Source organism: Temnothorax curvispinosus, unplaced genomic scaffold (genome assembly GCF_003070985.1).
Source record: "Temnothorax curvispinosus isolate PA1 unplaced genomic scaffold, ASM307098v1 QBEX01011959.1, whole genome shotgun sequence".
Taxonomy (NCBI): Eukaryota; Metazoa; Arthropoda; class Insecta; order Hymenoptera; family Formicidae; genus Temnothorax; species Temnothorax curvispinosus.
In genome coordinates, this window is record NW_020221739.1 from 1,444,005 (window position 1) to 1,466,482 (window position 22,478).

Genomic DNA, 22,478 nt, shown 5'->3' on the forward strand with positions numbered 1-22,478 from the left:
GTAATCGGCCTCCCTGTGTATCCTCAATTTCTCTCGTGGTCTCCCCTTCTCCCGTCGACCCCGGTATAAGCCTCGGACGTCATTTTCCGTCGCGCCACAGAGAGTATATTATCTTGTATCGCAGAATGGCAGGTCATCACGATTCGTTTTCTTTCGAGAACGAGAGAAGAAAGGAAGGAAGGTAGGAGAGAAAGAGAAAGAGAGAGAAAACGATTCTTCAGCTCGAAAGTGAAAAGTTTGCTGCGGAATGCTTATATATTTACTGAAAGCTTCGTTTACGTCGCGCGACGAACTCGCTGAAAGGAGAGCTTTTGAGAAGAACAGACAAAGCGCGACGGGGAAAAAGAAGGAGAAAGGTAGGTGTAGGACTGCGTGAATTCCTAACGAGATGCTACTTCAGTCGTTCACAGAAGTGGAGCAACTGGTAAATTTCTCGCTCGTGCGATCCTCTAAATAAAGCCAATAAACAACGAGCAGTATCGACTGATAACAGGAGCACGTCTCTTTATAGACAAATTATATACTTTTTTTATGAGAGAAATATTCTCCGTAAACTCCTATAAAGGTCGATATAGAACATCCGAATAGATATACTGTTAACAACTTTGTCATTTTACTGGTCATCTGTATATAAATTGCATGAATCAGTATATGATTTTAAAGAAGATATTTCAATGCAGTTGAAAAATGCTACCGACATTCCTTCTGTCAACTGATAATTTTTACAGAAAACACTTTCTTGTTAGAATTGTATATACAAATGGATTTCTGAAATCTCTGAAATCTTGTACGAAACAAAAAGTTAAATCATGTGTTTTTTGCGGATATATATTCTTGTCATCTTCGTTCGACCATGACAACGGCCGAGTTGAAAAGGTTTTTTTGCGGATAGTTTATCAAAATCCGTGCTACTAAAGGGTAGGTCTCATTAAAAAGTGCTGCGAGCTACTCTGAATTTCTGAAGCGATACTTCGAGTAACAAAAAATGGAGCAAGTCGAGAGGCTATTGGCCTCGTCTCTTCAACTTTGCCCTAGCCGTTTTTAAAGTGTCTTTATTTTTAATAGAAATTTACCAAGAAAAATTCGAAAAGATAATTATATTACGAGTAAAATAACTTGAAAATGATAAAAATTTCTGTACAATTTTTATCGACTAGCCCGACATCTTTTATATGACAAATACACAATAATAACGCTCTAAACAATTTAACACGTAAATTATTTTACCTATTCACAATAAGTAGATACACACAATGCAACTCCAGTTTTCTGCGTCAATGCACCGACGTTATAAAGCTAAACAAAAAAAAACGTGTACCGCGAATAAAATATATACCGACCTTCCTATCAGCTCGATAATATCCCATCCGGCTTATTTTTACTCCCTCTTGTTCGCCGGCGCGATGCTCGAGGCAGACCTTATATAAATCCACCCCATTGCTACCGTTTCTCCACAAGCACCCCCTCAATTTTCGAACCACGAAATACCGTGACCTTCTGATCCCTTTCCGCGTGCGTCTAACGGTTAAGCTTCTGACTGTGTATGCTCTTTGGTACACACCGCTGGCATTAAGCCGAAGAGATTATTGCGTGGCGGTAACGTTCTATCTCATTCGGGATGGTCTCTCTCCGAGATTAGTGGATTTAATGTTCTTAATAATACAGTGAGCAGTGAATAATATAGCAAAGAGATTATACTGGATGAAGTCGTTTAATCAGCAACGGATGGCATATGAGTGTGACGAATTATTATGAGCGATAAAACGATACAGAACGGATTTTGACTGCAACATGTGATTCTGTTGCTCCAATATAGTTTAACTGTTTAACAGATAATCGTGTGACTAATAAATTCGACGAATTGCGCGATGTCAATTGACTCTTTGATATATAATACAATCGCAATAACCAATTATGTGACAATGTTTAATAATTTTCGTTGTAAAATAGATTATGTTAAAAATTAGCTAGTTGAAAGTCAAACGTTCGTCTCCCATGAATAATGTATGCAGTTACTTTCTGTGCGCCGTGTGTTCTAAAATTATCCCGTATAACTTGCAAATTGCGCATCTGTAATTTTCACAAGTCCACGTCGCGATGGGGTTGATTTTTAAATACATAGATACGCGCAAGATACGTAACTACTCATAAAATATAGGAATTCTATAGCTTAATATAGTAAAGGTTTTTGTGCGCGAAAGTGCAGTGTGGCAGAATGTGCTACTAGACTAGGCTTTCTAGGTTTGGTTTGCCCAAAAATTGACATAATTCCAATCAAAAGTCCTCTTTTGTACGAACGATGTGACATCGATCGAGGAGATCGTTTTACGCACGTACGCGTATCTTGAGGTGAGGTAAATGGTACCGATAGTCATAAATTCCAAACTATTATCGCAACCGATCGATCGGACGATCGAGCGACCCTGATCGTCCCAATCGTCCCTCATTTCTTAGATGCTGGTCAGATCGGGTACGCCGGTGAATTGATTAACGCGAATCAGCGCGAATTCCTAGATCGTACAGGCACGATAAAAGAAATCTTATGATGGTACGATTTAAGAAACTTGGTAGATTTTATAAAAATATTGATTTAATTTTTATAATACGTGCACAAATATACATATATGTATATAATATGCAAAGAATGTAAAATATTCTACAATAAACTTTCTTTTATGAACATATAAAAATTTATAATAAAATTGTATGATTACATTATTATCAGCTATATAAATTAATCAAAAATTTACATCAATTGTACCTGAATTTTTTAAATGTTGTTAGCACGCACACAAAACAAGACTCATTTATTTTATAGTTTATTAAATGTTGCTTTTAAAGTTAAGTAATAATATAAAATATTACGATTTAGACGATTTAGATTTACCGGTACGCATTCAGCAACTCTCTTCTAACAGAGTTTAAAGGGCAGCTCAGCGGGACCTCTCCAGCGATCAGCTCACCAGTCAGGGTGTGCTACTACCAAGGCCCCTGACATTATCTCTTTTGAAGACGGAGCGTGCTCTTTAAGGCCTCCGTTTGATACGGAGCGAGCTCATTCCGGGCCTTCGTTTACACCTGCTTTGCAGGGCATTAACTCTCCGCGGTAAAGTCGACAGACTCCCTGCCGTGGAAAGGTTCCTGGGTCGTTTACGACCCAGCTCACCGGACAACACCGAGACCAAGGCGCTGCCTTCTCCAACTCCGATTCCGACTCCGATTCCTGCACCTGGGGCCACGACGAAGGGTCTGTTCCTGATCTCCAAGGTGGATACTTTCCTCCCGTGAAAGCCACATCTCATCGACCGGCCAACCCGAGTACCATACGTCTCTGTGGTGACACACTCACTGGCCTCGTCTTCGAGATTCACCGACCGGCCAACCCGAGTACCACGCATCTAACTCCAACCGGAGCACTCTGTGGTGACGCACTCACCGGCCTCATCTTCGAGAACGTCAAGACTCCTCTCCAAGCTCGGCCTCAGCGAATCTAACTATTCGGGACGGATAATACGCAACACACCGCGTTCTACACAAATCACACTCATCCACCTATCCGTACACATCCAAGAAATAATTTACCTGTACATAGAGCATGAATAAACCTAGCGAGATTCTACCTAACTGAACATTTCGTTATTTGTGGGAACGACGCACCTTAACCTAATCCTGACCAACAACCCCACAGAGTTAAATTAGGTGTTACGGCTGGGACAGCGAAGGGAAATCGATATTTCCCCTAAAATAGGTCATTGGGATGGTGCGGTCGTTCTGTGCGTTCGTACGCCGAGTGCCTGAAGGATCCCCGTGCGTGCATAAATTTGGCGAAATAAATAAAAAAAAGGAGGGTGGCTTTATATAATTAATAAATTCACATAAGTGTAAAGCCTTAGGTCACCATATGTGTTTCAAATTTATTTTAACCTTCGGTTGTCACACCTCTTTTTTCGAACACGTTTGTCACACGGGGTCAATTTAATCCCAATCAATTTTTAAGCAGCTGCTGTTTAAAAACTAACAGTTTCAGATTTACAGTCACTAAATCTACGTCTTTTACATTCTATTAGATACATTCTATTTATGTACATTTTTTGTTTTTGGATTTCTGAAGAATTAATATCGGTGTTTTTAATATTTCTTGCATACTTTTGGTTGGGACGGTACCTCCAGAACATCGTTAAGAAGTCTACTGTTCTTTATCAAACTTTAAGACAACGCTTAAAATATGATTCTAAACGGATCGAATAACAAGCGAAGAGTTCAACGAAGACTTATCAAACTTTAGTCGTTTCATTCCTTTGAATAAATTAAACAATATTTTTCCATTATTTCATAAAAAATATTTTCAACAACATATTCCTGATAAAAACAGAAGTTAAAGCTATTACAGACATTTTTCTAAAAATTAGGGACCTTTGATCGCGTATAAAGCTGAGTCTAATCAACCAAATCTTAAAGAATTATATATGAAATAAGGGTAGAAAAGACTGAAAAATATAATAAAATTAAAAATAGATTGATATGATAGATCGATGTTTATTTTATCAAAAATTAGTTTTAAGGGATAACCGTTGTCTAATAATATTTCGATGATTATTTCTAAATTTTTCTTGTGAAATATAGGGTGAGATAAAAGAATTGCTCTGTCCACTAGACTGTAGATAGTGCCGATTTTGTGGCACACCGCAGGATGGTTTGAAAAATATGATAAATATCTACCCGAGAACGTTTTCTTGTGAAACCAATCAATTTGTATGGCGTTATCCACTACTTGCAGCGACAGATCTAAGAAACTTAGACAACGGTTATTCTCGTATTCTATCGTGAATTTTAGGCGCTCGTGATAGCTGTTGAAAGTTTTAAGGATACATTCTATCATGTTCGGCGCGGCCATAAAAATGTCATCAACATATCTGCGGTAAATGGACAAATGTAAATTTAAGGAGTTAAGCGTTTTTTGTTCTAATTGTAAGTCTTGCATGACAACATCAGCAATTATTGGGGAAAGTGGTGATCCATGGGTTTGTTTGTATATTACATTGTTAAATGTAAAAAAGGTTTACATTGCACAATTGACTCTACAGAAATCTATATACATATATACAATTTTATATTTTACCATTAGAATGCTCTCATGTAAGATGTGACTCCGGATGACTTTGTTATTTCCATCGAATTTGTTTCCTTTTACCGTTTACGGTTTTACTGATTAATGCGCGACTTTATGTAATTTTTTAATTTGTATCGGCTGAAGAAGACCCTGTGCGGTCGAAACGTTCCGTTCTACACATACTTATGTTTAATAAACAAACTTTAATTTGACATCCACGTCTATGCTCGATTGTTGGCCTTTATTCTTACAGTTTATTTTGACACACGAGCGTTTACTTTATTTTATCTATTAATTTTATTAAATATTATCGGTAATATTACAATAATTTGTTATAAATATTTTTTGCATAAAAATATGAATGTTGTTTATAACAAAAAGAATAAGTATAATTTCTTTATACGGTAAATTTGATATTAATTTACGTACGTGTATATAAGAAATTTGAGATAGGCGACAGTTTTGTTCAAATGTCCATAAGAAGATACCCGATGCGAACGAGGTCTGTTAAACGATTGAAATGTATTTCGAAACGATTGCTTTCATTTTGTCTTCATAAAGCGCGGAACATTTGTTTTTAATCGTTGAACGAATCTTTTTCTTTCGCCTGTTAAAGAGAACGCATAATAATTCCGCCTTAATAAGAAAACCATAAATCTTAGCGCGGCAATCGCGGATGATAAATTGCTTAACTTCCGACTTCGGCGACCTCGTTACGGCATGCAAACGGTAATTATTTCGCCGAAAATACATCGCGTGAGCACGCGTACGCGTATAAGGTCTCTTTTTTTCTCTCTCTCTCTCTCTCTCTCTCTCTCTCTTTCTCTCTCTCTCTCTCTCTCTCTCTCTCTCTCTCTCTCTTTCTCGATCGGTTCTTTTGGCGAGATATTACTGGGTGACGGTCTTCTCACGAGGCATCTGATTTGCATGTCGTAAAATGTAAAACATTACGATATACGACGAACGATCGCGCTCACGCCTTTATTTCCTCATACACGTACCCCATTGCGCTTTTATAATGAACGCCATGTAGCGCCGACACCATCTCTCGGCCATTCCGGGGGTCTCGATTCTCGTCGAGGGCACGTAGCAGCGATCTCTCGTAAAGATGCACCGCATCATACAGATACGCTGTCTCCGGCACGATCTGCCTTATAACATGAAGTAACGATTATGCCTCAGGATTGGGAGTGACTGCAGCGGAAAGGCTGCCTGTGCGATTCATACGAAAGATATCGCGGCCCGGATTACATGAATTGACGAGTCGTCTTCCGTAAAAAAAAGGTAATAATAGGGCGAACAAGTGTGATAATTTTGCAGATGCTCGCGGACAGTCCGTTGCATGCACAACAGGTTGTTATTCATAATTCTGTTTCGGAGCACAACGCAATGATATGTGAGTTGTATGATTATATTATTATAATTGAGCATGCGTTCTTCGTGATTTAATTGCATTGTAACACGTGATTAATATAAAATGGTTTAATGTCAATTTATATGAAATGTTTTAATAATCAATTAAATTTTCAAGGTGGCACGAACAAGTTTCTTTGCCAATGACTCGCCCTTGAAAAGACTATACAAAATAAAGTTTTAAAATGATAAAAATATTGAAATTAATGTTCTGTTAAGAAGAAAAATTAGGGTAAATGATTCCAAGCAACTTCTCAAAATATCATGAAGATAAAAGAAAGTTTAAATTTTAACTTGAAATCCAAGTTAAAATTCAAACCTTTTTTTCGTATTGTAGCATCTCCAAATTTTAGGATTAAAATCTTTAGTATTTTAGATTTTAGTCACCTGAACTATTCCTCCCACGTTTGCCAACGGATTTGTAAAATTGAATGGCGGTTTTTGTCTGTACTCGTTGACGAGCCGAGTGAAGTTTGTGAAATTAATCGGCGCGGACGCAGCGATACTGAAATAACTACGATATGCTGACAGGTTTTTTGTCTTCTTTTCCCACAGTCCGCGCAGATACTTGCTTGGACGTTTTTCATCGTATTGTTCGATGTCAACGCCGACAACCCAATATTCGCCTAAAATTATAATAAATTACGTAAAGAATTATATATCAAACCTTGTGACAATTAAGTATGTCCACTTAAAAACTTATACTGTTAATTAGTGGCAGTAACAATAAATTAGAAAATGCAACACATTTCTCGATTATTTCATTTCTGTTTAATTGGATTATTCCGATGAAAAATATAAGTACATAAAAAATAAAAGTATATTAGTTCCCGTATTTTGTATTGTGATGTATACGATCGTGCATTACGCGTTTAAAATAAGAGGTATAGCTGACAGTTACTCTTCAGTATATGTACCTGATTAATTTACAGCAAATTTATACCTTTTTCCAAGAGGTTCATTTCGTCCAGAGCCATTAAGAGACCCATGTGTTCGTAATAATGTCCGAGTATTACGTAAACTGAAACATATATACGTCATTTTGTATTAAAAAAATTCTGCCATGGTCAAAATTCCTCTTTCCGCGGCTTTTAGTCTATTGTGTCCGCTTTATCGAATCGTGATTGCTATCGTGAAAAACCGGTCACGTTTAGATGTTTATTTTTAGGACTCGATCTCTTAATACGTTTAAACAGATGCGTGACTAATGTGACGAGTAGCACGCAGTATCTATTCATAACACTGGCTTATAGACACTTGTCCCTGTAGTATACGGGTTGTTTCCTATGCAGGTTTTATTTTATCGTACCGGCATAAATCAAGGTACCGAAATGCGGGTAGTCTATTTTGGATCGCGCGTATGCAAGTTGATTGGGAAAAGACGTGCGTTGTCGTAATTTAACTTTCCAACTAAAAGCGAAAGTTCGTGTAAAAAGGGACGTTAGAGAGAAGTCTGGTCTATAATACTTTAAAATAAATTGTCGGGAATAAAAGATGCGTTAATTACGAGCTAAAGTTACAATCTTATTGCGATAAATATGATAATAATGTATAAGAAATTGCTCGAAACTATAAATATTCTCATTACTCACTTCGTGTTTCTCGATACGTTTGTTTGACATGTTCATGGAAAGGATTTTTCATGTGCGTCGCATAATAAGGTTCGTTCCACGAACGACGATAATTTACACTAATTCCAGCTGCTTCGAAAGATGTAAGAATTGTCGTCGCAATCGTAGACATTTTGTTGAATTCAAACATCGTTGAATTCATATGCATGAAGGTTACCTAGATGTTTATAAAAATATTTACAAAAATATGAGTTAAATATGAGTTTCTTTATTTGATGTCTAAGTTTATTTAACGTCAATTTAACGTTAATTTAACGTATTTAACGTATTTAACGTATTTAACGTTAATATCTCATTAGAATTGCGCGGAGTGAATTACGAAGTACTTACTTTTGTCCAGTTGAATGCTAACAATACTGATAGAAGAGATTTTGAAATTTGCGTATCGGGTGGCCGCGTTCTCGCAAACGTCGGAAACTCCTTCTTATTCGATGTTTCGTTATGCGTACAAAACTAGAAAATATAGAACTACATCTAGAACAGGCCTGGTCAACTCAACTTCGAATTTCGGAGCCACGACATTTTTCTCTTTCCATTCATAGAGAGGGAAAGGGTTTCCTCCGCTGGATTAAGTTTAATCATGCCTGTTCAACTTCATTCAGCGGAGAAATCCCTTTTCCCCACTCTCCGCGCGTGGATGAAAAGGGAGAAGTGTCGTTGCTCTACCAAATCACGACGAAACAAAAAGACACCACATTGGACCATTTGACACGTGCGATACTATATTTCAATTTAAATGGACACCAGCGCGATTTTCCGGCAGATGTACCGCGTAACTATCTTTCGATTTTACTTTTTGCAACATATTGGCGTAGGTCACGGTATAAAATGCCACTTAAATTTTATTTATGTGTATATCTTGTGTCTTATATTTTTAACAATTATAAAATAATTCTTACGCAAGATAGATGCTGATATTTGGTTATATATACGTATGTGTGTTATATATATACAGTATGTATATACACTGTTGGAAAAATGTTGTAGTTTTGTTAAAAAAGGTTCTTGTTAAAATTTTTGTGTAAAATAATCAAGTAGTCATAAAAATAAACTGAAAAGTGTCTTAATAAGCATTACTCCAAAAACTATTTATTTCTAAGTTATAAAGCTTTTGATGTATTTTTCATATCATCGTTTCACGAGTATGCATTCATAACGTATTTACACGCGATCGTATACTCGTCCTTCACGAATCACGAGTTTCTAAGGTTGACGAATATAACATCGTCGAACAAATGTGATTCACGCACGATGGCGGTGTATCTGCGGATTTCCTTCCGATTGTTAGTATTTTATTTATAAGCACTTCTGTAGAATTTCGGTAATTAGATTAGAATGTTACATAACGTGGAACGCGTGAAAAAGAAAACAAGAAAATTTTATTATAGGGAGCTTTCCGGCAAGCAAACGTCGTTCTATCTTTCTTTTTTGGTAATGAGTATGTCGACTTGTGTTGCTTGCCGGATAGCTTCCATGGATAAGAAGACGAGATCTTCTCAATTTCAAATACAGTACGTTCATATATTTGACTTAACGATGACTTATTTCACACAACGAGCGGTAAAATAAACAATGAGAAAAATTATTTACGTATGAAATCATAGGAATGTTGAATGCAGCCGCCATTCTGCCTTCGTGAATGCAAGTTTCCTGGGGCCCGATGTATGCACTAACGTTTTTCGTCCACAAATCCGCCGTCATCAGAATGCTGGTCTCCTCCTCGCCAAAAGTTTCAGCAACGAGAAAGTCCAAATTGTGCCCTCGTCTACCAAGTTCACCGGCGTTCACCTACGTTTCAAATAAAATCGTTTCAAGGAGACATTTCGAAACCGAATAAAGATCCAGGATTATTAGAAAATTGTTAATCCAATGCTTATAAAATATAAAAGTAATCCAATTGTACGAAAAGGTCATTTTCAAAATTCTCTTTTCTAAGTTTCAAAAAGCTCTATTAAATCTAACATTCTAAAATTGCGTGATGATAATATATAATTTTTAAGAACAATGAACTAGAAACGTTATTTCGCGACAATCACAAGCCGCTTCGCAGTTTCGTGCAATCGACATTCATTCTGATAATCATGTTTCTGCGTGATTGGAAATGTTAAACTTTATTATCCGTCTCTGCAATTACCTCTTCCACGGCCAGAGTGATAGCTCCTGATATTTGGAAACCGGGACGCGCGTACTCTAAGTCGTGAAAAAGTCGTTTCGAGCCGGTAATGTACCCCAGAGTGAATGTCTCGGCATAGATGCCTTTATCACCGAGTAAAATGTGAATTATCATCAGAAGCAGACACGTCCTTTCCACATTTGCCAGTAGCATCCCCAACTGTGCGAAGCTTTTGAGTTAAAAATATTGTCAGTATATATATATATATATATATATATATATATCGCACAAACTCCAACTTAGAGATTATTTGATATGTTCTGGCTCGTATTTCTATTATAATAATGTACTGAATAATGTAAGAAGACCGTTTTTGTCACGAAGTTTTTATTAGGAATTTCTATACATTATACAACGGGATATATGCGTCGAGATGGTTACTCAAGGTTTCTGTAAGCGGATTACTTCGGCTTTACGGTGGCTTTAGACGCTTTAGACACTTTCGTGCTGAAAGCATTGCTCCTATCTTTTTTCAATATGTAATGAGCAATAAAGATAGACTGACGCTTTCAGCACGAAAGCGCCCAAAGCGAACACGCAACCTGTGTAACAAGAGATGATAAGACCGAATTTAAACCAAACTTATCTTTCCGCGTACTTATGTATGACGTCAAAATTCTGTTTATAAGGATACTGATCATAATATTTTAAAATATGTAGATTGTAAGAAAAATATGGATAATATGTAATGTTTACTTTATCTTAAGATAATAATATTCTTTTTATTTTAATCTTATGTGATCCGCAGTTCTCATGCAACGAATTACGAGCAGGTCGGACTTTTTTTGAATAATGTTATGCTACAAAGTAAAGTAAATTAATATAAAAAATATAATACATATAACAGTACTTATCAGGAATATTTTACTTAATTTTTTAATGATTTATTTTATATTATTTTATAAAAGTAAATTGTTTCGCGACACGCACTATAAATTAAGAAGACTAAGAGATTGATCGTTTTGATGATATTATGTTATTGTTGTATAATATTACACACACACACACACACACACACACGCGCGCGGGCGCGCGCGCGTATCCATATATGTATATAAAATATAAGATACGTGTAATAAATATTTCCTATGATGATACATATGTAATAATAGCGATTCGATAATTAATTTATAAAACAATAGACTGTTTGCAATATTATACGCAGGATTAACTATACATTGTATAGAGACGGTTGTTTGTCCCGTCGACGGGATTTATATCAGTAAAAACATGAATTTCTGAGGTGGGTGCCTGTAATGTGGTAATGGATGAAACCAGTAAGCTCCGCGGGAACGCAATAAAGCCTATCAATCTCCCATGGTGTACTTAACTTCCTTTTCGTCGATATTTTCTCTGCGCTTTTATCCGAGAATGTAAACTTCCTTCTCTGGTGACGTCATATCAGTTGTATATGCGAGAGATTAATTTTGTAAAAGCGAAATTGTTCACTTTTATAAACATTATTATTTTTTTACATTTTACAATATTATATGTTGTAAATAAATTAAACTGCTAAAATTCGTCGTTTTGTTCCAGAGAAAAATATTGTAGACGACAACTTTTATAAATTTGACATGTATTGTTTTATTTCTTACTGTAGATAATAAATGAGGTTATTCTCTAATTTCCGACACGCAATCACTTTCTTTAAAACAACGATAAAATTCCATAGCAAATACTTGATCGACTCTTGCTAGTTCTCGAAAGTCCATACGTATCGACTACGGTTCTGTGGTTCATTATATTAATAGCGGTCTATTTTAGTAATACGCCAAAACCACGGGGTCATTGAACAAAGCGCGTCTAAGCGATCTCAGTGAGATGTTGCATAACGGCGTCAAGGCCACGCATTGCTATACGAAGAGAGACGATCGAAGGATTCGCTAGGCTTCCAGGCTGTCAGTTGCACAAAAGAAACAAATATGTTTTTCACGTTGAATCACGCCGATTGATCGATAATTCTTTAGCAAGGTTCGCGTCGGAATCCGTGATACGGAGGAATTCTCTGCGACGTGATCGTGGGAATTGTCACGACTAGCCAAGAAACATACGTAAAAAACATGGGCAAACTTTTCCCGAGGTAGTAGATAATTCGAGGGAAGAATGCAAGAACGCGACACGAAGTATTGCACACGGCTACGCGTTTGTCCAAAAGTAGCGTACCAATTAACCCGGGGACGGACTGACCGTTTCTTAAATTGGCCTTTGCGTCGCTTTCACTATTTACGAGTGTCCGTACTTGAGAGCTGTAAATTTCCTTCTATAGTGAAGAAATAAACGTAATTGCTCGTTTATCTGGGCTACTTATCACATCTAATAATAAAAATAATAACAAACAATAGAAACGTTTATTAAGTAAATTTTTGCATATTAAGTTTTATTTTGAAGCTTAATTACTTATTGTTTTTTTTTTATACTTTCCAAATCTTTTGATTGCTTCTTGCTTTTTGAATCTTGATTATACTGTGTGGTTCATACATCTAAATAAATTTTCTTCAACGCTTTTGGCAGAAAAACGTTTTGTGCGGTTTTAAATATATACTTTGCGACCTCGATTGCGTATACGTTTACAGGTGACAAACTGCGGATCTGCGGTTGTCGTTTAATCTTAAAACCTGCAGATTTTGACAGTCAATTCTCGTCCCCGTCAAAACGTAGAATGGCCAACTCGCATACCTGATTGCAACGCAATCGGCGAATTAATGAGCTTGTGTGCTCGCTGAATTAAATGCGGTTAACGGAGCGCACGCGGATACCACTTTTTCGAGTTCATCCGATGAAGGTAAGTAACCAAAGGAGATTTACTAATCAGTTTTACTTACATAGCGATTAGGCAATTTTTAAATCAACGCAAATAATATTTTTAATTGTTATTATTGGTATAATATTGTTAAATAACCTAATCTCGTTCGGATAAAAAATCAGTCGTTTATAGCATTTAACAGTTTATCCTGTATCTTTATATAGTTAACCTTGATATTTTTCCAGATTCATAATAATTAATTAAATTGTATTGTATTGTTTGTTTAAATATACCTATTTTATACATTTATTTCTAATGTTCTAGATAAAGAAGATAGAAATAAAATTACACAAAATTGACTCAATAAACATGCACTATTTCGTACCACAAATCAAAAACTTTACCTTGATTAAAGTAAATTTTAATGAAATTCGTTTAGTAAGAGTAGTCTGGGTATATAAAAAGATCAATTGATCTTTGATAATCGACTCTCATTTGCGGTGTTTGTAGGTAATAAGATGACATTTTTTACGATTTATTTGACTGCGTGGATAGATCAATCAAACATAATAATATGTGATTAATAGCTTGCAAATAAAGTCAGCATTATCGCAAGGATTATAATTAAATCAGTAAATATTACGATCGTTGCTCAGTAAATGAAGTATAACAGTATGTACTCTCAAATATATGCACATTCGATTGTCAAAACGCGCTGATTACCGTAACCATCCAATTTCGTGCTGTAATTAATATATTGGCGGTTACACTCAATCTGTTAACTCACGCTATATTGATTTTATTTCTCGATCGAATATGTGCTGTATGTTATCTCATATTACGTGGATTGAAATTAATCATTTCGACGATGCATTCGATGCACATTTCGTCGCCTCCGTTTCACGCATGCTTTCACAATTAATGAGATACGTATCTTGATGGTTGGAATCTGTTAGACTCATCAAAATGTGTTATATTGTCGCATCGCAAAAAAAAAAACAAATTACTTATTTGTTGAATTAAATGGAGCGCGCATAAGATACGGGCGTTAAATTTAGTTAACGGAAGGCCGATTGGTCCAACTTGTTCGTAAACTAACTAATAATTAAATCATATATATGTCTTTGTCTTTCCTTCAAATTAGACAAAAATAGACATATGATTTAACTATTAGTTTATCAACAGGTTGGAACAACTGGCCTTAAGTGTTTGTTTTTAAGAGAAAAAGCAATTTAATAAATTTATGGTCTCACACATGTATCTACAAAAGTATTGCTGTAAAAATTTTTACATTTTAGCAATCAGTTTGAGTGTCCTACATAATTATTTTAATAGTCCAACAAAATTATTTTCAGATTTGTATCCAGCTAAATTTTTAGATACTTCAGCAAAATCGTTCTTTTCGTGTGCTTTATTTGTGTCCTATCGCTCTTTAAAGGTATGTTTATTTCTAGGTCAAATACCTTTAAAGAGCGATAGGACATAAATGAAGCATACCATTTTTAGATATGTGTTGAGTTACTATACATACCTACAAAAGTTTTATTCAAATCGAAAAGTTTGGGTTCGAGGTGTTATCTCGTTAAAGGTGTCACATTCTCAAATCGATAAGTTCGATTAATTAGCCCGATAAGCACGATAGAACCGCGTATCGGTTATCCTCGGCAGAATGGATAATTATTCTTCAATATCGAAATGCATGTAAAAGAAGAAAAAAAAAATTGTGTATGCAAATTCCACGCTACTGAAGAAAAGTCCATAAATTTTTCAACCATCATCTTTCGGAGAAGAAGCTGTGACTGTAAATCACGAACAAGTCCGAAAGGAGCGATTCATGTGAAACGCGATCAATCGCATCCAGCACGGTCCAATCTTCTTTTTTTCTCTCTCTCTCTTTCTCCTTTTCTGGAGCGATGTAATGCATGTCACGCGGAACGAGAAAAAGACGCTTGTGGACCAGATTAGTCAACCGTAATTAGCATCACGAGTTTTGTGCGCTGTCGGGCTCGCTATCAAAATGTCAGCCCGAGGGGATGCCCAGGCGCGATCGCTAACGGACGGATCGTTACGTCGTAGTCTCCTGGTTTCGCAACAAAATGTAAATCGGAGTTAAAATTCTCTCACCGCGCAGTCACCCTCCGGGCAAGTTTCTCTGTCGGCTTATAACCCTGGGACGCACTCGTGACGTGATGTGTAAATACGCGTGCTGATTTCCATCGACGCATACAGCTTATTTTATATTATGGCGCTACATTAAAATAGATTTTATATATTATTATCATACTTCAGCAACTGACTATAATTATTTTGATTGTGCAACAAAATTATTTTCAGATCTGTATCTAGTTAAATTTTTAGATACTTTGGCAAACTGTTCTTTCCGTGTACCGTTATTCATGTATTAAGTTATTCAAGTTCATCTAAGTTAGTAGGTATAAGATTGATGTTTTTTGTAACAATGAGTATACGATTAAGTTTATATCTGTATTACTGTTCTATTTATCTATATTTTTTTGTCTTTTTTTACTAGTGCAAAAGAAATCGTGAAAGGCATATCGAGTTCGCAAACAAAATAATATTAAAAGGTTGTTTTATAAATAATATAAAAAAGTGTATTTATTACGCCACCGAACAAACAATCCTTGGTCTCATTCATCTTGTTGATTCGGCGGCGCATCAAGCAGAGTTTAATCGTCGCGAATCCACAAATGATTTGCACGCTATGCCCGCAATTTAAGGCCGCTCTCCTTCCCTACCTACACGGCTAATGAACGGCTCATTAGAGCAAAAACGAGCGATTAAGTGACTGAAAAGGTGCGCAAGAAAGACAGCAGATATATAAAACGTTGAGATTTACGACTTTTACCGGCAAAATACCGTAATTTCTTGTGCAACAGAGAGAAATTATTCTTTGATAATAGCAAAAGATAAAATTTGTGAAACCGTGAAACATGATTTATGTAAAAAGATATATATTTATTTATTATCAGATCTCAAACCGTAAAGCGATATAAACGATCTTATAATAAATATTATATTTATAATATTAATTGTCTTTAAGTTAGTTTTAATTCTATAAACTTTATAAACACATGCAAAATATTATATATTTTATGTATCAATAATTTAAAACAAATTGTCAAGATTTACAAACATTAAACTAATTGTAAAATTAAACAAAATTTAAATTTATTATACAATTTAAACAAATTATGACAATCTTAATATTCAATCCTAATACCTCTACTCTAAATTCTGTAAATGTACAATTATAAATCAGTAAAGAAACAATAATAAGTAAAACAGGATCGACATCATATACAATCAATTAGAGAAAATACCATTTTATGGTTATTAACTGCTTATTAGCACCGGAAGTTAAATCGTTTATCTATCTATTTAAGTATGTAGATTTAGATAAGTTAAAGACCGACAAGAAATCGACGCACAGTTTACTGAGTTTGAAAGAAGTATACAAAGTTCATACAATATTATTATTAGACTATCAAAATCCAATTCAGACCGCAAAATGGTATTTTCTTTAATTGATAATAATAAATAATTTACAGCGAATCGTCAAGGTTTAAACAAACTAATTAATGTAATTAAATTAATAAAATAAGCGTAAAACAGAATCGTAATAAGCATGTGTAACAAGTGCGATATTCAAATCAGGCATTTCCGCTTGACCTAAAATCCTGTGATTACTCTACGTCGTAGACTTGCAAATAAATTCATTCTTCCTGTTCCCGAACTTATCAGAAACGTACCTCGTGGATAGATCCGCATAATCCTAATTTTACCTAACATGTAAAAAATTTTATTCTTCGACATATTTAACAAGACTTGCTTGATTTAAGTCACACTTGAGTATTTCTTATCGTGATTTTACTTTTATTAAAGACGATAGAAGTGGGTAAATTCTTCAAGAGTAAATTAAAAATATTTTGGCTCGTAGTGTTGTGTATTATAATAAGTATTACTTTACACATATCGCGGTCTTGTAAGTAAGATTTCTAATTTACATTAGCCCTGCTGAAAAACTGTTAGAAAAATACTTTCGAGAATTACAATCGGGCCGATACATGATCACTTTATATAAAAGTCAAGAGAGAAAGTAATGTAACGTATCGTGCGTTTTTATCACTAATTCTCTCGTGATCGAACGCCTCAGGTATCCTTTATGTTACAATTCGCCATGGGCACTCACGCACGGTATACACATACATACGAAACCTTTCTATTACATATGTGAAACACATGCATTATTGACTATACTATATTTAACTTTTCCAAAGGAAAGATTATATGGAAGAAAACGCTTGAGGCTTATAACAATTTTTTAAAATAATTATCGGCAATAATTATTTTTTAGACGACTGATTATTTGTCATCACGATGCAGAGTATATGTTTATCATTTGCCTAAAAACGCAAATTATTATTTGTGAAAAGCATGCGTGCGCAAAAAAAAAAGGAAAAACGTAAGAGAACGTGGATTATGCGATGTTAGACTTTACGTCACGACGCTGATTTGCATTTGAAGCGTGCTTCGGCATGCAACGCACGCTTAAATGTGCGTTTACACGATAAAAATTTATGGCCTTTGCGGGAAAATATGCGAGATGTAGAGAGGAACTTGCGCGACCCTATTTGTTGTCTATACCAGATCTTATCACACACGTTATACCGGGAATCTGATGGATCTTATTGAGGAAAACGAGGCACTTATTTTTTGCCGGATATCTTTCCGTCGTATTCTATCGGATTGGAAATCGTACGAGAGAATTTGTCGAATCGGAATAAGACACCGCGCGCACCGTCGCACTTCTTTCTGCCATAGAAAGCCCCTTTCGCATAGCGCTATCGAACTCGCCGCACGATTACGTCTTGCGTAAGACAATAAAGTCACAAATACAAATATTGTGAAGCTTGCAAAAGCCATAATGTAGAAATATATGCGTATATCAACAAGAGTGCATTTTGTCTTCGTAAGTCTTGTCTAACTCGTAGTAGAATATCTGCAATTTATTTGTTTCGTGTGCAACTGCAGCGAGTGAAGCTGAGCTTAATAACCACAATTTTGGTAAACGAATGAAAGTGAAATTCTTTAGGAGAGTCTTGCGTGATCGCATGATTGTTATGGGAAATGAATGATAATTCTCGGACATCTGTGATGCGTTTATGTCTATCGGCTTTCGAGAAAAAAGTGATCTCGAATCTGTGTCACATAGAATGTTACATAAAGAATTTTAAGCACGCGTCTACACGTTGCGTCAACGTCGCATACATTTTCTAGGCTTGTGCTCTCTGCGTTCAGGTTTTCTAATCAGCCCTGATCTACCCGACTGAATGGCAGTGACAAATTAACGGCAGTATATTGTTAGTGAGCTGATCGCCGCAGGAATAACTCGCATAGACAATGCGCGATCGCGGTTTGTCGCAAGCGTGCGTATCTTGCCTATTTATGTCGCATAACGGTTATACCGCGTAGATGGTAGATGAATATGGTAGTATGGTTTTGCGACTCGTGATCGGTAACGTAAGACAGTTACTGTCTGTAAATGGTAATGTGTCAATTGTCGAACATTAATGCATATTGTTAATTTGCTAACGACTGTTCGCATAAGAGAACAACTATGGAATAAGATTATTTATATCGAATACATATTTAAGTAAAAGCGGTCACGAACTTATTGTCAGTACGTGATTATTCCGAACAAATTTTATTCTTTTTAGTTTTAGTTTATTTTTTAGAAAATGGAGCAAATTTTTCTTTATCCAGAAAACTGTCTACTTACAAGCGAATATAACAGAATTATAAAAAATAATTTAAAAAATTGAATTTTGCATCAAAGTAATTAACATCTGGAAGATGCCTAAGTTCATTATCCTAGGTCTGTGGACTACTCATTTACTTTTGCAAAATTTATTAGTCGTGCTGCAAATAAGTACTCTGCTTAAAGTCTGCCAAATAATTGGACCATATTACGCGACTTTTTAGCGCTCATTTCTAACTTGTATTTAACGAGCGAGTTAAACGTTCGCCGCTCGGTTTTTAGCCAATCTTAATTCTCCGCCGGCGGAGGAGACGTGCGCTTCATGAGAATTCATCGCATCTCTCGCGAATACTCGGAATACATCAATCCGACAATAAAACGCTCATGGATGATCAAGGAATTTAAATACGACCCTTCTTGCGTGTAACATTCGCGAGTCTGATATCCGCTTGTAAAAGAGAATCTTTGTCACAAATACTAAAGAGAAACTAAGCTGTAGTCTGTTCTGCATGCAAAAGACAAGAAGAGATTCGAATCCGTACTTTAATAGGAAAAAGAGAGATATTTATAGATAATTGTAACAAAGAATCTTGCCAATTAGATCGTTTTACATATAAACTTGCATTATTTCGAGGAGTGTAGGAAACTTTTTATCTCGTTTTAGATGTTCGTCTAATATTAGTCTGTTTCGTGCACGTGCGAGGACCTAGCATCGTGATTTATTGGTTCGGCTTTCTCTTGGGCGTTCACGTGTGGCATCTCTTCTCTTCGAGAATTATACACGAGACTCCCGAGTGCATCTTGCATTGTTTAATCTCGTGCGTCGCGTGCGATTCCCGATCTCTCTCTTGGCATCGTTCACCAGATTAATTATCGTTTATCTATTTCTCGTTCTCGCGCGACGTCGAACCGCGACGATGGCTCTCATGCTTTTATATATGCTTCGAACTATTTTAATGTTTCTGGGCGGATCGTAAAATGTATTTCCAGCTTTTCCGCGAAAGTGGATTAGGTAAACGTGAATAGTAGCATTTTACTTCGTTTACAGCCAGCAAAGTCAATAAATTCCTTCGCGGACATATTTTTTGCAAAATCAAAGATTTTAACTGGCAATATAATTGACAATTTAACATAAAAATGAAAAACAAAAATAGAGGAATTAGAAACAAACGTCATGATATTTATGATAGATGAAAAGAAGGATGATTATTTTTATTACATAATAAATGAAAGTATTTATTTAGTACTTCGTGATTGAGCTTATTTTTCTGAAAGTTTTTAATTTGGCTACTTAACAGATATACGTACCTCGTCTGTCGTCGTATCTTTGGTTAAATTTGTGCACAAAAGGAAGCGTTTTTACTTCGAAATTACTCGTGCTTCGTCTCTGAAGCACGTTCTCCGTTTATTTGCACTGAATTTTTTAAAGGCGAGCGGTTAAAACTGTGGTAGTTGAAACAACAGTAAGCTAGAATTTTCTTATCATGCTCAGTTTTGGCAAGCACCGTACAATTCGCCAGTCTCGAGTTGCCATTTATTTTTTTCTTTTTTTTTTATAGATCAAAGACACGATTGAAAGATTAGAAAACTGGCTGGTTTTAGAAAATTTTATCACTTATACGAGATGCACGGGGGGTAGAGAAGGATAGTTCGAGGATGTGATAGAAATACAGATTTCCACGATGTTTGATTGATTCGCAAGATTCGGAAGTTTGATACTCGAGCCGTGTCTTAGCCGCCGAGAACAACGGTCGACAGTGATCGCAGGCGCGCGCGGTCAGACTGAGTTCTGTCCGTTCTCTTTCTTTCACGCCTTGCACATTACCGGCCATCGTCGCCGTCACCGCCGTCGTCATCGTCCCATTCGTACACCTTCGACGTTCCGTAATCACTTTGAAGGCGCATGAGCGTGATCCACAAACGGTTTAGAGAGGCTTGCTCCGTTTTTTAGGCTGTAACATACATAAACGTATAATAAATAGACGCCCGGTTTACCGTTTCCCATTGTTAAAACGCTTCAGAAAATAGAAAGCGGTATATAGCTGCTGTACAATTACCACTCCAAACATTATATTATCAGACAAAGATAGAATGGTGACAAAGCATGCTATCTCTGTCTAATATTTGACGATCCCCACTTCTCAATACTTGATCTAGATATATACTATATGTATGTAGTAACGTACGGCACCTCTTTTTGTGGCAAAGGAGTACGCTTGCACATGAAGGGAATAATACGGTGAGTATAAGACGACGAATCGCGGTAATTTACTTTTCAGACGCACCATATATACTGATTAACGAGATTCCCACTGTCCCTATCTACTATTTAGCGAAACCACTGCCAAGGGAACGGGCTTGCAAAAATTAGCGGGGAAAGAAGACCCTGTTGAGCTTGACTCTAGTCTGGCACGACGAATCGCGATAATTTACTTTTCAGACGCACCATATATACTGATTAACGAGATTCCCACTGTCCCTATCTACTATCTAGCGAAACCACTGCCAAGGGAACGGGCTTGAAAAAATTAGCGGGAAAAGAAAACTCTGTTGAGCTTGACTCTAGTCTGGTGATCCATATATACTGACGTAAACGTATTTCGGGCGACATTAGAACATAATTTCGGAAAGGGGTAAGTAAAAAATTAACAATTAAAAATGTAATTCAGTCACGTCATATTTATATTTACAACTATGTGCTTATAATAGTAATATACTTTTTTGTTTCGAAAGTGTGAAAGAGTGAAGTCATATTACGCCTGCAAATACAATGCATTGTACGACTATCGTAAACATTCTATTGTATTTTCCTTTGTCTACTTATACTTTAAAGCATAACAAGTTTTTTATTCTTGCAAACTATATTGCCAATATTGTACATCTAATTTTAATATTTTCCGAATTTTCAAACATTAACTGTATACGAATTGGAAGAATTTTGTGCAAAATATATTGTTTGCCTAATTAATAAATCCATTTTTCAGAGAAGATAATTGGAATGCGGGTGATTTGCCACCGAGTAATAAAACTGTGCTATCCCACGGCGATATAAGAGGCTTGTCGGCAAAATCAGCTCATCTTTGCCACCAACATATAAACGACCAAATATACGTTAGCAAAGCCTATTAAGAATGAGAGAATCGAGCATGACGTGACGTCTCCGTAAGCAGCCAACCCTAAAAAAAACCATCTTTGCTGACACGAATATAACAATGCCGCACTCTCGAGCCTGAATGGCACCCTTCGTATTTCGTGTCACGGAATCAACAATAGAAAATCCTGAACGCATACAAAATGTCACATAAAATGTAATAAGTGGACCGAAAAAATTCACTTAGGCGAAAACTGCCGTCAGCATTTCATCTGGACAGGCTTTTGCATGTGCGTCGGATTATTTTTCGTAAATAAATTAGATGCGGATGAGTATAAATCATTGTATAAACGAACAGTTCCAAATTTGTTTCTTTTTCTTGTAAAATGTATCACTACGTTTATCTGGTTACTTCAACTGATTGCTTTATATCAAACCTTGATGAATAATTTATCTATTTGAACATTAGATCCCTTAGAAAAAGCAAGAGCGACGAGAGAAGGAGAAGGATCAATATAAGTACTATAAATAGTAGTAG

The 22,478-nt window shown here is 36.0% G+C and overlaps 1 protein-coding gene across 1 annotated transcript in view; it reads right to left on the reverse strand.

Moving 5' to 3' along the window:
- Nucleotides 1-20,617, reverse strand: part of LOC112462008 (guanylate cyclase 32E) — a 27,859-nt gene extending 7,242 nt beyond the window's left edge. The window contains exons 1-8 of the mRNA XM_025027499.1: nucleotides 20,158-20,617; nucleotides 10,289-10,496; nucleotides 9,745-9,942; nucleotides 8,485-8,607; nucleotides 8,116-8,311; nucleotides 7,467-7,544; nucleotides 6,911-7,149; nucleotides 6,112-6,257 (exon numbers count right to left, since the gene is read on the reverse strand). Of these exons, the coding sequence (XP_024883267.1) occupies nucleotides 6,112-6,257; nucleotides 6,911-7,149; nucleotides 7,467-7,544; nucleotides 8,116-8,311; nucleotides 8,485-8,607; nucleotides 9,745-9,942; nucleotides 10,289-10,480 (1,172 nt within the window). The 5' untranslated portion in view covers nucleotides 10,481-10,496; nucleotides 20,158-20,617. The remainder of the gene's footprint in view (nucleotides 1-6,111; nucleotides 6,258-6,910; nucleotides 7,150-7,466; nucleotides 7,545-8,115; nucleotides 8,312-8,484; nucleotides 8,608-9,744; nucleotides 9,943-10,288; nucleotides 10,497-20,157) is intronic.
- Nucleotides 20,618-22,478: the final 1,861 nt, after the last annotated feature.